The 18,595-nt window shown below is 37.3% G+C and overlaps 1 protein-coding gene across 6 annotated transcripts in view; it reads left to right on the top strand.

Moving 5' to 3' along the window:
- Window positions 1-16,875, top strand: part of KCTD16 (potassium channel tetramerization domain containing 16) — a 311,156-nt gene extending 294,281 nt beyond the window's left edge. For all 6 annotated transcript variants that reach the window (XM_055285799.2, XM_063642706.1, XM_063642707.1 and 3 more), the window contains one exon: window positions 7,367-16,875. In XM_055285799.2, coding sequence (XP_055141774.1) covers window positions 7,367-7,821 — 455 coding nt within the window. In that variant the 3' untranslated portion in view covers window positions 7,822-16,875. The remainder of the gene's footprint in view (window positions 1-7,366) is intronic.
- Window positions 16,876-18,595: the final 1,720 nt, after the last annotated feature.

The raw sequence follows: 18,595 nt of genomic DNA, 5'->3' as shown, positions 1-18,595 counted from the left end.
CAGAAGAGTCCCAATGAGGACTTGGATTCACCCATCCTGAGTCTCATGCACTTACCTGAATCACCCACTATGGTCAGGGGGTGGGGAGTACTCTGTTCAAATATGGGCCATGTGTTCCCCTCTGGGAAGGCACAGCACCATGGTTGACAGTCATTTAAGGGCAATGTGAAATAGGGAAAGGGAAAGAAGGAGGCTTTTACTGGAAGAATGGAACATACAAACTCTGTAGTTAATACGTACACATTTCACTTCAAGAGACAAAAGATGCCGAGATACTGATTGAGAGGAGCTGTAGGCTTTGAGAGACTTGTTCCAATTTACAAAAAAACAATGAAAAAAAATGAAAAAGGAAGTCTCTAGGATGAAGAGGACCAGGTAGGAAAAGGGGTCAGGATGAGCTGCAGAACTTGAAGTAGGAAAATAAATATGTTTTGGGCTGAAGTAATCAAGTGTGATCTTATCCAAAAACAGCTGAGACTAAGATGATGAAATAAAATGAGGAAGAAAGCAAGAAAAAAGCAAAAATGACTTGGGAAATGGAATACATGTGTCATCAAGGAATACATGTCACATCTTTTACATCTTAAAAGAGCAAGACAGTTAAACAAATCACTGCATTGCTTTAAAACTAACAGGTGAAAATTCGGAGCTGAGAGGGTATGCCTGATCATTATCAATAGGGAAAGTATATAAATAGGAACCATGGGCTGAATGGTTCAGAAAGTTAATTTTTACCTAATTGTTCAATGCTTTAGGGATGTTTATACTAATAAATTATTGAGTGATGGTCAATTTATATGTATATATATATATATATATACACACACACACATACACACACATTTTATATATAAAGTATACTTTATATATAAAATATATAACACTATATATATTATATATATGTAAAACACTTTAAAAGTTCTTGACAGGCCTGTAGATTTTGCCATTTTTCTCTCTGGGTCAGCATGTTTTTGTCATATGTACATTAACTGTCTAGCAATATGCCTAAATATTTTCCATTCTAATGTCTTTTGCATGTCAGAATTTTCAATCCATTTTTCTTTTTGGGTGGAAGATTTACTCTGTCACACACATATTCACACACTCTAAACTAAACTTTGCTTTCTATACACAGCAGGCTTCCTCCCCCATTCATTTATCATACAGATATTCAATGAGCATCTGCTACTATATGCCCTGGCATGCTGATCTGTGTGTGCCCTGGAGCACACTCTAGAATTCAGAAGGAAACAAGCACATCCCCTACAGTCTAGTGCGGAAAACAGACATTAAGCCAATAAACCTAGAAACCTACCCATGTTTTCACATTATGGTGCTGTGAAAGCAACGGGCGGGAGGTTGGGACTAGCTTGAAAGTAGAAGGATGCATAGCTGGCAAAGGGAAGATCACACGCAAAACCTTGAGGTATAGAAAAGGGCTGGCAGGGCAGCAGCTGAAGTGAGGTGATTTTTTGTTTGTTTGTTCGAATTTTCATTTCCTAGCTTGTGCAGTAGAGCACACATTCCTACAGGTCAAGAGTGTCTTTCATTTCTTTTGCATCCCTCACAGGGAGTGTCCTGGTTGTTAAGGTGTTGTCTCTCAACTCCAAACACACCCCTTTATACTCTATTTGTGATGCCAGGACTGGGATTGGGGTTAACCACACAGGCTAACTACACTTTTCCTTTGCCCAGCTGGCTTTCTGTTAGGCTCTGTCAATAGGGGGTGCTAGAGGGAGACGCTAAAACATGGGAAGAATTCCTTGCTTGCCCCTTGCTCCTATCAGCGTCAGCCCAGCTTTTGTTTACTCCAGAAGCAGTTGGTTCTAGCTTCCCTTTTTTCCCCTCTATAATCCCCTGAGCCAGGCTGCTCCAGAGACATCAGCACCAGCAGGCCACATGGCCCTCCTCAGATGTCTGAGTCCAACCTCCACACAACACCTCCTCTAAGCTTTTAGGTTCTAATAACTGCATCTTCTTTTACTTGTCTCCTCAGACTTAAGGATGGTAGCCACCTCCTGCAGCCACTATCTTTGTCTCTTCACTGTCACCTGTTTGCATTTTCACTTCTCCCATATCTGTCTAACCAATACTTATGTTAAATTCTCCCTGTTCAGGTAACTGGTGAGGTGCCTGTGTTCCTGACTGACTCTGGTGGATGCATGGCTAGTTTAACTGTCTGTCCTTGCCCATACTAACCATCTCTCAATAGAAGCCCCCACTGGGCCCCTCCAAGACCAACTGCTCATGAGTAAAAAAGGTCAACTGCAAGCAAGAAATGATGATTGTCAAGCTTGAAGACAAACTTTTTTCAGAAGCTCTCATAGCCTGCCTATTCCCAATCTCCACTATGCAATATCTTTTTCAAGGTTAGCAGAATTATAAAAACATCAATTTGGCCATTATTGACTTTTCAACTGGGATACCAAGAAAGCCTTTCAGCAGCCTCGATAAATTAAATCTGGCCACCTAGCTCCCAGACTGGCAGGCTCCTACATCATTGACAGAGAAGACAGGGGAAAGCAGTTTTCCCAGCTGTTGCAGTAAATGATGTGCATTGTGCTCACAACCATTAGCAGGCGGAAAATTTGAAGTGTGGGTACATTGCAGAGCTGCCTCTTTTAAAAATGCATAAGCACTTTGTGAGTTTGCTAAGTCATGTTTCACTCAGCTCGGTTTGAATTTTTCATAGAGGAGAAATATTCTGCAGTCTTTTCTGTTTAAGTTCTTCTTTATCAGTAAGAACTGCCACAGTGAGGTCTATAGTGGAAGGGGGCCAAGTCTAATCGTACAATTTGCTTGATTCGTCCTCAGTTTTTCTAAGTTGTAAAATGCTTGAAGATTTAGGGCTTTAAGGACTTAATATAACTGAGTTTCCTGCTTCTCCCTGTTTAATCCAAAATGCAAATTCTTTCCCGTTCTGGATTTAAGGTTATTTGATGTGTTTTCAAGTAAATCTTTATCCTGAAGGGCTCATCCATTTGTGAAATTTTAAGCACTGCACTATAAAGACTCCTTTTTTTCCAAAAACATACCCTGTTCACACACCATGTCCCAGACACAGTATGTGCTTGTGGTCACTCACTCACCATTCCTATGCTGAGGCAGACATTACTAACTACTGAATACACATTTTCCTGATGCATCCAGCTGTAACATCAGTGTCATTACTAATGTGATATTCCAGCTAGACCTAAGAATTAGTTGTGTAGTGTATTGATGGAAACATTATAATTATATAGCAAGCTCCCGATTTGTTTCCCTTATATGGAATAGTGTCAGCATTGTAGTAGAACAAAGATGTATATTTGAATGGAATACTTAGTGTGCCACAAATTATGAAACATCCTTTACATTAGCTATCTCATTTAATTTTCTTCAAAGCCCTGTGAAGAGAATACTGTTAACAGCCTTATTCTTCAGATGAGTAAACTGAGACTTAGAGAGTTGAAGTAATTTATGTAAGGTCTCATAGGTGACAAATTGTGAAGCCTGACTCTGGCGCCTGAGACCTGCACTGCCATGTTATCAACTTGATACAATTCAACATATGTGTTCAGCTCATTCATTGATTATTCATCAGACATTTATCAAGCCACTCTTATGTAGCAGGCACCAAAATCATATAATATTCAACAAATTCAGCAATGACTTATTAAAAAACAAGGTAGAGCTATTAGGCTCTCTGACCAGCAACTAGATAATAACTCCCCAAACAGGCAGTAGATTTCCTGCTTTTTAAATATCAATAAATCAGACTTTTCTTAGAATGAAATGGTTTTCTTCCCACATCTGTCTAATCAATTCTAACCTATTTTGTCCCCAAATGGAGAGAATTATTCCAGCCAGTATTGAAACTTCAGCAAATTGAAAGCCAAATACATTGCAATTTGAAGTACCAAGGTATTTATGAGATCATTATTTGCTATAATTGGGGGGATTCTAGAATACTTTGTGTTACAGAACTGACCTTTCATAGATTTTTCCACACTTCCCAAGACTTGTAAGCATATCACAGTGGGACTGCAAGGTCAAAGGGGTCTGGAGCTTACATGTGTCATTTCTGTGTTCTGATTTAAAACCTCTTTGCTTGTAAGTAGGTTCTTGGGAAGAGGGTAGTCAGGCAGACAGTGCTCCTAGAAAAGATATGGGGTGGTTATCTTCTCACATTTGATTATTTTTCAAACTTCACAACAACTCTTCATGTAGGACTACAGTTGGGCTGTAGTACTATTAATCCTATAATATTGAATCAGCTGGATGGGCCCTTCTGATCCTATCTTTCTTTTTTGGTTTAATATAATATATAGACCTCGGAAGCCATCTCATAAATTATCTTGCCAAAATAAATGGCAAGTAAAACAGTCAAATGTTCTCATAAAATCTTGAGACATGGTAGTATGACAACCTCCACTAGAATTAAGTTGCTCAATTTCCCTTTGATAGTGATAGTGCCCAGAGTAAGTGGAAAGCAATACTTCTGTTTGTAGCAGGAGGATCCCAGATGATATTTAAATACATGATCATCCCAGCAGTTCAGGGAGGAAATAACTGCATCATTGCCAGGTTCCTGGCTTGGCACATAGTGAGGGCTTCATGCAACTTTCCACATGCATATACAGAAATTTTTCACATGATGGTGTTTGTGTTGTTAAAATAACTTTTGGAAGACTGAGTGCGGTGGCTCATACCTATAATCCCAGCACTTTGGGAGGCTAAGGTGGGCAGATCACTTGAGGTCAGGAGTTGAAGAAAAGCCTGGCTATGGTGAAACCCCCTCTCTACTGAACAGACCAAAAGATTAGCTGGGCGTGGTGGCAGGTGCCTGTAGTCCCTGCTACTCAAGAGGCTGAGGCAGGAGAATCACTTGAACCTAGGAGGTGGAGGTTGCAGTGAACTGAGATCGTAGCACCACTGCACTCCAGCCTGGTCGATAGAGCAAGACTCTGTCTCAAAAAACAAACAAATAAACAACAACAAAATACCCCAAACAAACACTTTTGTAGAAGACTCAAGTTTCCTTCTGGGTCCATTGAATGGAATGAGTTTACCATGGGGAAGATGACTGACTCTTGGACAAAAAGACAGCAATTGCTTCTCTACTTGTTCAGCAGGGTTTATGGCCAAAATATTTTGTAATCTTGCTTTTAAGGTAATAGGTGTATCCCAGCATATATTTCTTCTCTTCTTCCTTTTTGTATTTCCCCTCTTCCTCTTCTTTTTGTAAAAGCTAAATTCAATTTCTGCACTTTTCCAAAAAGGTTTAAAACCAGATTGTCTCTGGTATGATGTGATTACTTTTCCTCAGCGCAATTCATTGGAACCATTTCTCAGTTAAGTCATTTTGGTATAGGGGTTGCCGAGTTTGGGGAAGCAGAAGCAGATTCTGTCTAGTAAAGGTAAAAAATGATCCCCTCAAAATGTATGCTGGCAGACAGAAACTATTTTCTATTACTGATATAATAGCATGAGATAACTAGAACAGTACAGCTATTGTGATTCATTTTTGGCTAATTGGATTGTTGCATTTAATTTAATGGCTTTATAAATACAATGATTACTCAGTCACATTTTAGAAAGTGACTTGAAAGAGTGGGTATAATTTAGGGATACTTCTGGAGTTGTGATTTATAGAAACTTTTGTTTTACTTTCTCTTAAAAAGTTATATGGAGACAAGTTGGTATATATATTTAAATCATTTAATATGTAAAGAACAGGCATTATACAAGAAGATAGGACGTAACTTTCCTAATAGTTTTCATTCTAAGTTTTCTCTACTTTGACTATATTAGAAATGGCAATAAGGTACCATCCTGTATAAAGTGACCTATTATTCATGAGAATAAGATATAGTGTAAATCAAAATGGGATCTCCTTTAAAACTATATAAAGACACTACATTATCCTTGTCCTCAATATCATAAAGGAATTTGTTCTCTTTACTTTTATGGATTAAGAACAAAGAATTGTAGAAGTGCCCAACATGTAATACATGATCGGTAAATAGTATTAAGTTTATGACTCCAGGAAGACTGTGGCTGTTCAGAGGGCAGTGATTTATTTTTAGGAAGTTGCTTTGTGCCATGATTGTGGACTTGTTCTTCCTGGTTCATGGAGCCACTGTGCATCTGCAACATTGCTCTGCCTTCAAATTGCTAAATGCAGCATTATGAGTCAAGACTCAGAGGAATGGGAGAAGAGGGACTCATATTGGCTTAAAAAATGGCACAGAATATAGTTTATCATATAAATGAAAAGCTCACTGGCAAGACTAGCTTCAGGTGTGGCTAGATCCAGGGACTTAAAAGTTATAATACGGTATTTTATCGATTTTCTACATTGTTCCTTGGCATATTTGCTGGTATTACAACAACGGATACTTCACTATGCTCATATTAAGGAGCTCATGGCTTAGTAGCTAATATGATATATAACAAAACGTAATACGTGCAATAATAGAGGTATTTACAAAGTAGAACTATAATTCAGAGAGGAGAAAAAAGCAAACACTTCTGAGGAGAGATTAACAAGAAATTCAGGGAAGTTATAACTTGAAAATTCTTTTGAAGTAGAAGCAAGGATTTTACTAACAAGGATACTGAATAAAATGGTTAATTGGCATGGTTATGGCCCTTGGAAGATCTGTATTCAAATATCAGCTCTGCCACTTTCAAATTGTACAAACTCTGGCAAGTTTCTCAAACTCTTGGGGTCTTAGTTTCCTTGTATGGAGACTGAAATTGGAACTACTGAGTTAACAGAGTTTTTGTTAAGGACCAAGGAGCTGAGGGATACCCAGATAGGGACAGGCACAGAGTCAGTCCCCTTTCCCTGGTTACTGTCATTCTGCTTTCATAGTCTCCTCCTGTTGTACCTGACTGCTGTCACTTGGAGCTTTCCATCAGTTATGGAAAATTGGCCAGCTTTTACTGAGAGCTTACTGTGAGAGAGATACTGCATTAAGAATTTTGATTTATCTAACTCCTTCCTATAACTCCAGATAGTAGGAAAATTATTACCCTTATACCACAGATGAGGAAACTGACTGAAAATCTAAGGGATGTGCCAAGGTGACAAGCTTAATAAATGATGTTAGCTGGGTATTCCTGACTCCCATGCTCATGGGCTTAAGCTTTATACTATATTTCCTCTTATATAGCATGCCATCATTAATTTCTTCCCCTCATGGACTTGGCTTTTGGGTGCTCCTGTTGCAGCCCACCCTGGGTGCCACCCCACTTTTTCTAAAAGCATGGTTCCGTGATGCTTCTCTTATGTGTGTTTGTGTGTATATCCAAGTGCTATACTGCTACTCCAACTGACCTGGCTGGCATTAATCCTTTGGGTCCTTTGCTTTCTTTTCAGGTGAGCCTTCCAGATGGTCACCCTCACACTGCGATTGCTGCTGCAAGAATGGCAAAGGTGACAAAGAAGGGGAGAGTGGCACGTCTTGCAATGACCTCTCCACATCTAGCTGCGACAGCCAGTCTGAAGCCAGCTCTCCCCAGGAGACGGTCATCTGTGGTCCCGTGACACGCCAGACCAACATCCAGACTCTGGACCGTCCCATCAAGAAGGGCCCTGTCCAGCTGATCCAACAGTCAGAGATGCGGCGGAAAAGCGACTTACTCCGGACTCTGACTTCAGGCTCCAGGGAATCGAACATGAGCAGCAAAAAAAAAGCTGTTAAAGAAAAGCTCTCAATTGAGGAGGAGCTAGAGAAATGTATCCAGGATTTCCTAAAAATCAAAATTCCAGATCGGTTTCCTGAGAGAAAACATCCTTGGCAATCTGAACTTTTACGGAAGTATCATCTATAAGGGAGGGCTGGGGGCGGGAAAAGAAAAAAAAGTCATCATTTTGAAATTAGCCTCCTAAAAGGAATTCATATTTTAAAGGAAAAAATACAACTAATGATGCACATTTCTTAGAACACAATAGTCCATTGATGTACTACTGCCTACTTTACCTAGTTCACCTTAACATGTAAATCCACAGGGTAGATTTCTTTCTAGATGTGGAAGTACAAGAAAATCTTTTTTAGTTATTTGTTTGTTTACTTGGTCCCATGTGCTAACTATCTTATATATAATGAGAGCCAGCTACATAAAAGCAGCTGAGAGGCCTTGGGAGTCATTTATCCCAAACTGGGTTTTTTCTCTCATCTTCTACCTCCCTCCTTTGAATGAGGGTATGGTAGAAAAAGATCTGGCCCAATGGCATAAGTTTGGAATTTTTAATTTTGGTTTTTCCTTTTGTTTATGGGGTTAGGGGGGAATGGCAAATTTATATGACTTTTCACTCAAATCTATATGTGCCAGTTTATACTGACTCCGTATGCATGAGTATTTGTGCAACACAAGCACAACTAAGTATGTATATACACATGACGCACAAGATGCCGGGGCCTAGACCTCCCAAGGGCTGTGCGCCTGCTCCCAGCAGCCCTCTCTTAGAATAGTTCAGATGGATGAGCTTCTAACTCTTTCTTAAAATTCTTTTGGGGAGATTTCCCAGCCTTTCTTCACAACACTTTCTAACATCAAATGACTCTCATCATCAACAAATTGTATTCCTTATTTTGAAATTAATACCCTCAGGCTCCATTTTACTGCTTTGCTCTTTGTTTGCATTAAGAGAGGATGAGGAGATCTGGTCAAACATTTTTTGTGTTAAAAAATCAAACATTCATATCCACAAAATTTTCTGCTAAATGACTCCACACTCAGCCTTCTCTACCCTGAACTGAATTATCACCCTTTTCTCCATGTTTTCAGCGTTCTTACTACCCACAGTTTAATGGTGTGGCCTTTCCACATAATTCACATTAAGTTCTGTGTTCCTGTGTTGTTGTGGAACTAAGGACAACACATAGTACTTGAATAAGGGTCCGGCCTTTTGTTTGTTTTAGAGAAAGTTGTATTCCACACACAACCTAATAATTTCTTGTAAAAATTTTAAACTACGAAGCTACATTGTTACTTGCTTGTAGCTGTTTTTGTTTGCCTTTGGGATTCGGGCTTTGGCTGTGCCCATGCTAGGATTTAGCTGTGTCATTTTTAAGATGTCTGTAACAACCCAGCAAGGTAACTGAAGCTCCAAAGTTAAGGTTTCAGATTTCTAAATGAAACTATCTTTTTCAATTACATCCTGACCTGTATAGACACAGCCAAAAAGAAACTGTTAATAGCCATCCATCCATGTAACTCTGTATTTTACTAAGGTACCAATAGCTCTTTCATAGACTTGTGCTACATGAAGGTTAAAAGACCAGTTTTTATTTTCGCATTCCTCATGCATTTCAGTGGTAACCAAAAAATAATATATCAATTAATAATTTTGTGCCAAGCACTACTAATTTGTTTTATTGCGTGTGTGTGCATGTGTGTATGTGTATCACAGGTAATAAAGGCAATTGGATGATATCTGTAGGAGGAAAACAATGACTAATTTCTTCCTTTTGAAATCTTTCATTGATGCACATTTATTATGTAAGACATTCTGTCTTGATTTCTGTTCTTAGTGATGATTAGTATACGAATATCTTTCTGAATTTTTGTAATTCTTGCCTTCACACTTGGATGACAGACTCAGCTAATGTTTCCTTGTCCTGAAGGTTTGAATGGAGTTTAGTTTTACATAAGTGAAAAAGAAAGTTTATCTTGGGAGTTGAGTTGTCAAGAGAATCATAATTTATGAATTTAAGTGGTATTCTTTTCTGTATTAATATATTAGCAGATGTTTGATCTTTACGACACAGCTTTGTTTGTAAAGCTTACCAGTATGTCTTCATTCTTTTCAACGTTTCTTGATAGCACATGACAATACCATCATCCTAATGACAGAAGATCTTGCAAAGAATCCCAGAGCTTAATGGGTCAAGAAGTTGAATTTGGGGAAAATATCCTGAAACTCACTTTGGTCAAATGATTATCGTGTTGTCACTGGAAGTACTGTCAAAGACTTTGGGGTCTAACTAAAATGGCCAAAGTTCCAACTTCCTTAAATTTCAGACCTGACTGTAATGGTCTCAAGATAGAGAGATACCCTCATAAGAGTTAAAGAATTAAGATGATAGTCAACCCAATATTTCTACTACACTCTTTAAACAGTAAATTAAACACTGCAAAAGGAATGTTCATGGCGGTGTTCTTCTGACCCCTGACCTGTCATGAGTTTTCTCTGCTCTGACATTCCTTATACATCCAGTGAACAAAGCTGGAATAGAAAACCTGTTTAAAACAATCACAACAGCAATATTTTTATTCTGGGCCACCTCTCAACTGGCACTCATCCCATGGTAAAATATTCAAGTAACTAAGACAACAGCATGGCATTTATTTGTGTGAGTGTTTATATAGAAATGAACATAGACCTGGCCAGTAAAAGGCTCTGAGGAGGCTTAAAGTACCTAGTTTGAGTGGAGTTATCAAGTGAGGTCCAGGTAACCTGCAACACTGGAAATGTGTTCTGGGTAAGGGAGTTATAAGAGTACATGCTCTAGTAACTCTGGTAGTCACTGTGACTCGGGCATGTTTCCCTGAAGTGAAAATAGTTTTTAGAACTTTTTGTTTAATTCTGAACAAAACAATATATATGGTTTACTTCTCGAACATTGGTTATGACAAGGGCCATAAATTGCTAATATAAAGAAGTTAGTAGTATCAAGTGGATACAGTGAATGGGGAATCACATGTGTAGAGCCCCAACTTAGATTGCCTTCTGGGAAATCCCGTGATACTAAAATCCAGTGAGCTTTGGGAGATCATTCCCTAAAGGTATGTGGGTTGTCTGAAGTCAGAAACATATTTACAAAGTCCTTATACCCACTATCAAAAATGAACTGATCTGCATTCAGCAGGAAAAGGGGAAGACAGGAATATAAAACTACTAGATCATATGGTATTGTGATTTTCTTTCCCCTGCTGGGAAAAAGTGCACTGAAATGCGTCAAAAAATAATGAAGTGAAGTGGCTTCCAAAATATGCACTGATGTTATCCTTTGTATTTATAGGCACAGTTATCTTACTGAAAATGCATGCATGGTGAATTAAAATAAAAGGGGGAACAATGCACAAATAATAAGTGTTCCCTTTGCTCTTTATTCCTTCATAGTTGTATCCATTCCAACCAATTCATTTTGGGGGAACACATTTATTAAAGGGTGCTGACATGGAATTTTTTTCTTTTAAATTAGCCTTGTTAGATTCAGAGGAACCTTTATCCATAGGCACAGGTGTGTTGCTTGTTCTGGGCCCCATTACTGCCTGCGCTTCTGGATTACTTTTGCTTTCCCAGGCTTTAGATTCTTCTCTGAGGATCCTTTGTTGGTGTCAAACAAAACATGCTACACTGAGACAAAAGGAAGTTATGTATGGTGTTTTGTAAAATTACTTGACACCAGCTCCCACGATGGGAACCAAATTTTGATTCTTATACGTTTTCCTTTGCTACAATTCCAACCTTCCAACTTTGTATCTACTATAGTGTAGATCTGCGAATTTGAGTGCTGGTGTTTTCTGACACTATATACCATGCCATGGAATTTGACTAGCCTTGGTCTTCTACATGATCTTTACTAGAATTAATAAGACTCTTTCTGTGAACTTTTAGGAAGAGTTCTTTGTCACCTCCACCTGACATGCCAATTTTCAAAAGAAAAATGAAGGGAGTTTATTTTTCCTTATAATGACTCTGTGGCAGATAAATGTTTTTGCCAATTTGCATGCTGGTTTATAGGTTTAGCATGGGCCATTTCTCTCTTTAATGTCTTGGTATTGTTGGTGTCTTGCGATCTTGATGCCCCACAGTTTCAGTTTATTTATTTTCTTTTATATTTTCAAAATAGCACACTAGAGAAAGAACCAGAGTGAACATTCTGTATCCTGAGTTACAATGGAGTTACATGTCATTTGTATAGAACTGTATAATGATTAATATCTGCAGAGAAATTAGACCAAATGAAACCTGCTGGAATAGGTTTGATTTATATTGCCTTCATCATTCTGGTTTCAGACGAAATGGTTATTGCTCTCTACCCCTGCTGAAAGAATAGTGTCTTAAACTTTAATAATCACAGCCTTGTGATGCAAACACAGAGCTTATTTGTTTGAAATGCCTATTACTCTCATCTTGCTGTATATGTTGGAATGTAGATTCTTTTTCCAGTGATCTCCATTGCAAACTTTTTAATAGTGTTTTTAATACTTAGTATGCACAAAAATCATGTGTAGCACTTGTAAAAATGCAGATTCCTTCAACCTAACTTAAAAGAGTCTGATTCAGAAACTTGAAGCGAGGCTAAGAAATTTGTATTTTGAGCTAGTCTCCTTAATAATTTTGATGAGGATGGTCTATAGACCTTACTTTGAAAAATTCTGCTGTTTAGGGAATATGCAGAGGCCAAGAGTTCTTTACTTCTTTTCTCTTACTTTCTTCATTTTCTCTTACTTTCTTCCCACTACAAATAAGTCAAAGCATGCATTATTCATTATCTTAAGAGAAAACACCCAAAGGAAAACACCTAAGACTAGGGCAGAATAGATTTTCATGAATTCTTTGCCATTTCATCTGCTGTCTGTCAACCATAACCGTTTCTCCATATTGTGTGTGTATGTGTATGTGTATGCGTTTCTTCCCAAAATAAAAGCCTGCATTATTATAGTCTTAGCTCTGGGTAGATGGGAGCATATCTCTGAGTGAGATGTATTCTAATGATACCCAACAAGAAATAAAAATAATGATCTTTCCCAAGGAGAGTCGTTTATTTCTAGGCCCTTACTTAGTATGAGTGGGAGTAAATTTAAAATGATCCATAATTTAATGATGTATATGGCCCCAAAGGTGATTCCATTAACTGCACATAAAATATAACCAAAATGAATATGGAATGATTAGTGAATTCAGCTATATTTTACCAATCAAATCCTGTGCCATTGAACTGCTAAATTTGTCCAATTTGACTCAATCAGGACTATGAAGCTCTCAGGTAATTGAAGATCCTGAACCCTGACATTAACTAAAAACTTGAAGCCAAATTCATGTGTGAGAATAAATGCAAAAAAAAAAAAAAAAAGAAAAGAAAAAAAAAGAAAGAAAGCAAGAAAGAGTGAATTCAAAAGGGTTTCAATGATCCAATTGGCCCTATTCATGTAACGGAGTAACTGGATACATACCAAATTCCCACGTTATAAGAAAGATAAAAATAGAGGTCATGCTTGTCATGATCATGAGTGAATATTTGAGTAAATATTATTGCCAAAGGAAAGTGAAGGATGTTTAATGAAACTGATGAACATGAGCAACTAATTATGTTAAACTGGCCAAGATTAAAACAAAAATGGTTAAATTTGATTCAGTTTGTTGCCCTCTCTCCTCTACTTCCTAAGCGGGATCCCTTTTCTGTCCCGGCTTCCTAATGTTCAAAAAATGTTTCTCTTGCTTGTGAACAAATTTTGTTGCCAATTAGATAAAAAATGTTAAGTTCCCAGACTGTCATCCTTGCATTATTTAGGCAATTTACTTTTAAAAGGATAAAGAAAAATGTGCCTGGCCTAGCAACTATCAAGGGCTTGTGCTGGAGGAGGGTGGGGGTAATCTTCCTGTTAATCAGCTTTGTAAAAGCACTTATATGCCAACCAGAGGGTTTATTAAGTCTCTTGTCTCCAGCAACCTCCTCATCTTATCAGTTTATTTTTAGAATTGACCTTTAGATAATTTACCTGCATTTGTACAGTGAAAAATCAACATAACTTTATATTGTCTTCCTGCTGATGTGGTCTCCATCCATCACAAATGAAAGCAGAACTGATGCTTAATAAAGTAATGAGAGTTGCTTTCAAATTACATTAGTGTGCATGTGTGAGTGTGCACATGGCCATGTGCAATTTTTACGTTTATGTCAGCTCAGTGGATAATGTGCGTGGGAGTGCTATCCAAGTGCATGGAAAAAGCCTTTGGTTACATAGTTTAACAGCTTTTTAGTTCAGCACAGTAGTTTGTCTTTACTGTGGATGTCAGTTCTTGAGAATGTTAGGTAAAGCTTATCTCCTCATGTGAAATTCAAACAATACTAATTTCTGGGGAAAAATGAAACTCATATCCATGTATATAGTGAAGAGTGGCATCTTATTCAAAAAAAAAGAATGTATTTTTGAAAGCTAAAAAAGACATAGGATACACATTAATTATCAGTAGTCTTTTTTAATTGCAGCCAGTGGTCAGTGGTTTATCTATACCTTTAGGTGAGAGACAGAGAGAAACAATTTCAGGAAACTCTCCTTGATTCATGTGGGTTATGTGCATTTAAGGCCGTGGCTCTCAACCAGGAGTAGTTTTACATACCAGAGATCTTTTGGCAATGCCTGGAGATATTTTTTTTTTCATGATTTGAGGGGTGCTACTGACAATTAATGAGTATAGGCCAGAGATGCTGCTAAAGATCCTACAGTGCACTGGAAAGCCCTCTATAACAAAAAGTTATCCAGCCCACAATGTCAATAGTGCTTAGCTTGAGAAACTCTAAATTAAGCATGAGTTTAAATTTGTCAAGGCATTTTTTTTTTTTTCTGTACCATATACGGAAAGTCTTCCAGGTCAATAAATAGGATAAAATAGAAAAATAAAAATTGGAACCAGTTTAAATGTGTATAGAAATTATATGTATGGAAATTATTTGAAGTTAGACATAATTATCTTTTTATACAGATGTGAAAGCTGAGATTTACAGAAATAGGAAACTTTTTCCAGGGATCTGGTAGTGATGAGGAAGGCCCATAGTTTAGGTGTCTTGTCTTCTTCTACTTCAGTCTTTCTGCCTCAGAAAAATTATACTTCAGTGATGTTGTCAATCTTTCAAAAGCTACATGTGTTTGTTGTGAAGCACTCTGGGATCATTTTCAGTTTACATGATCCTGTTAAAGATGTTTCCCAAGCTGATCAACAGTAGACCACAAAGTGCTCTCAGAAATGAAACTAGTAAGGGGGAGAAAGTGTTTTGAGCAGGCCAATGATTTCATTGTCTGTAACTGCTCATCATACACTTTATTACTTTGAGTTGAATATTCCCTCACTGAGGATGGTAAAATCTTATTGAAAGATATGTTTCCTAGACTCACCCAGGGGCGGTTCCCATGTCCTTGTTTCCAAACGTGTGACAAGTCTAAGCACAAGTCCTTGCTACTGAGTCTTATTGTTTAGTTTATATGTACTGACTTTATTAGAACAGTTTGTATCTGAAATGATTTGACATTTTTCTTCTAATGTATCATACCAACATCCCGGGGATGGAATTATGATAGGGTCATTCTAATTCCATTTTATACAAGGGAAAATAAGGACCCAGAAAGTTTAAATCAGTCATTTATTTGTTTGTTTATGCATATATCCAGCAAATATTTGTTGGGTACATACCATATATAGGTCACTGTCATGAGCATTGTAATGTCTAAGCAACCAAATTTGGAATAAAGAACTTGAATTAAGTTCATTCAAATCCTAGACTAACATTATTTCTATATGTAGTTCTGATCAATATTCTAGAATTATGGTTTAAATATCAAGTTATAAATAATATATATTACAGATTTATTATTATGTACCTGAAACTCTGCTAAGTACTTTTCATGCCTTATCTCATTTAATCCTATCATCATCCAATGAAGTAAGCCCTACCACTATCCTCTCTTTACAGATGAGGTCAGTGAGGCTCAGAAAGATAAGCACATAAAGGCTCATAGCTAAAAAGTGGCAGAGCCAGATTTTCCTCTGAGTTTATGAGACTCTAAAGGCTGCTGGCTTAACCATCTCTTTGTATAATCTGTTCTCTCTGTTCTCTGAACTTTGCCTGTTTCTCCTCTCTCCTATGCTAAACAAGGTGAGATCCCAGCCTGACATCCTTCCTAAAAGTCATCAGTTTTGTTTGTTTGTTTGTGACTTGCATCTGCCTAGGAGGTAAAGAAAGGGCAGATTTGCTACAGCTTGTACTTTATGCCACAAAAATTTTCAAGGGGGCAATAATGTTGTAGCACAAGTATCTGGTGAGTACTGATACCCTAAGAAACTCACTGTGATAAGCTAGCTTCCAGGTCGGGAGAAAATGACACCTGCAATTGCTTGCTGTGCTGCATACAGGTAACTAGGGCAAGCTTCAGGAGAAGTAAAATAGGTGTATGAGCATGTTTATATGTGTTTATACATGAGTGTATCCAGGTATCTGCTATTTTCATCTTTTGTCTTGTTAAACAGTCTCAGTTTTTTATTCAAGACAAGTCAAAAGCCCAAATGCGATTAACTGCCCTCAGCGTCTCATTGTTACTGTTGTAAGTTGGGAAAAAGAGAGGCAGCTTTAGAAAAGAAACTTCACCGAAATACGTGCATGCATGTGTGAGTGTGTGTGTGTGAGGAGTGTGTGTATTTATGTGTGTTTTGTGTTTATGTGTAAAATTATGTATATATATATGTACATATGTGTGTACATCTATCTTAATGTGTATATATATAAATATATATATAGCTATACATATGTATACACCCATAAACAAAGCTCATAGTTTAAAACTTTGGAATTTTCAGTTTGGAGAACTAATTATTATTACAATTTATATTTGGTTTCCTAGATGGTCTAATATAGTTCTAATTTCCAAAATTCTCTTCCACTGAAAGTGGATATATTTATTTATGGTGCCGAGAACATTAACGAAATATTTAGATTTAATATCTATTAATAATAAACCAAAAAAAGTGCATTTAAGGAAAGAGCAAACTTGTAAAAACTGGCTCTCTTATCCAAACCATTTCTTGGTATTTCAAACTACATGTTTTCAAACTTCTTCATTCCAAAAAAAAAAAAAAAAAAACCAGAAAAAAACCCAAAACACTACCAAATGAACAGTGATAATGTTTAAGAAGAAAAAGAAAAATGTAGGTGTATGATAGCGCAAATTCAATGGTTATTGCCCTAGTGGTGCTTTACTTACCTATTGGTTAATTTATTATACCCTGGTTAATTTCACTTTATCACTGATGAGGGTTCCTGTGTCCCTACATGATTTGTCAGTGGAGCTAATTTTCTGTTTAATTATTTAAAGCTATAGTAAATAATTTATAATATGCATATTGTAAATAGATACTAAAGGTCAAGGGCACATTGTAATAATCACAAAGTTTTAGTCTCCTGCAAATAACACTTGGAGCCTGTTTATACAATACCCAAATAGTTGCTCAAAGAAAGAACAATGTCAGTCAAATACAAGAAAATCTTACTTACCTATTTTGGCATTTTACAGACATAACAACCAAATTAACGAATTTTGGGCATCTTAAGAATACAGTAAGTTGTGTACTCATTCATAGCCACGTGCTTTGCATATTACTGGGGAATGTGAAAAATATTTAAAGTCAACCTATGCAAACAGAGATTCCCTGCTGCTCCTTGGGGTCAGTTTGTATGCACACAAGCCCATGCCTTCAATGGATAGTCCTAGCACAGATCCCTCCTCCCAGAGATCTGTCAGGTGTGCCCACACAACAGAAGCACTTGTAAACTAACCAAGCACCGTCACTGAATCCTTTTTTCACCAGCCTTCTGCAGATGTTGTCTTAAAAACATAAGAAAGAAAATCCATTTTTTTAAAGCAATGAAATATTCTGATTAGGTTTGAGAACATTTGAAGGAGCGATTGTTTTTTCCCCAAAATTTTGGAGCAGAGGGGACGTTTTACATCATCCTAACTTCATGTTCCTCAGTCATTTTATTTTATTTATTTATTTTTAATTCCAAAGGAGAAAGTTGAATCAGGAAAATTTGTCTTAAAATATACTGCTTAGTTTAGAGATGGACAAACTAATGTATTTTTGTAAATCATGGGTGGCGGATGTCAAAATCTCTCATTAATTACCCTGTTTTTTTCTCTAAGGAAATTGATTCATGAATAATTGGAAAAGTATTCTAGTTAAGACACACAGAAACACAAACTTAGGGGAGCTGCACTTCAGAGAGTCCCACTGTAATCTGTTAATAGAATCTGCTTTACATGAGTCACTCCTTAGATTGGCAATGACACCCAGCTTAGTCTGTAAAATCAGGAATCTTTGTGTTGGTTGAAGGAACTTACTTAGTAATCTTAGTTGAATTCCTCTTCCCCATGTCTTTCAAAACCAGAGCACTGGGTCAAACCTAACCAACAAAATAATTTGTCCAAATTAAATTGACGTTTTTACATAATATCAGCACCATCCTTTACACTTTCAAAGTTAAAGACCCTCTTGATCAGTTTACCTGGAAATTTCAAGTGCATCTGACCAGGGATTATCAAGCTCCTCGTGACATCTGTTTCTGATGCTGTGAATGTGATGTCACCACAAATAGAGGATTCTGAATTTTGCTGGTACAAATGCTGAGTGGTGACTTATTGGGGCCTTGTTCATGTTACTTTTTCCTGACCTCATTCAAGCGCTTGATGACTTGGGTCAGTTTGTTGCACATTGATGAATAACAAGTGACACCCAATGAAATTACCTCTTCTCCTTTCCAATGCAGTTCGCTTGTACATAAATGTAACGTCAAATTGTTTACAGGTTATTTTTGTGTGTAAT

Source organism: Symphalangus syndactylus, chromosome 7 (assembly GCF_028878055.3).
Source record: "Symphalangus syndactylus isolate Jambi chromosome 7, NHGRI_mSymSyn1-v2.1_pri, whole genome shotgun sequence".
Taxonomy (NCBI): domain Eukaryota; kingdom Metazoa; phylum Chordata; class Mammalia; order Primates; family Hylobatidae; genus Symphalangus; species Symphalangus syndactylus.
Note: the sequence above shows the minus strand (reverse complement) of the source record. Positions and strands in the feature narration are given on the sequence as shown.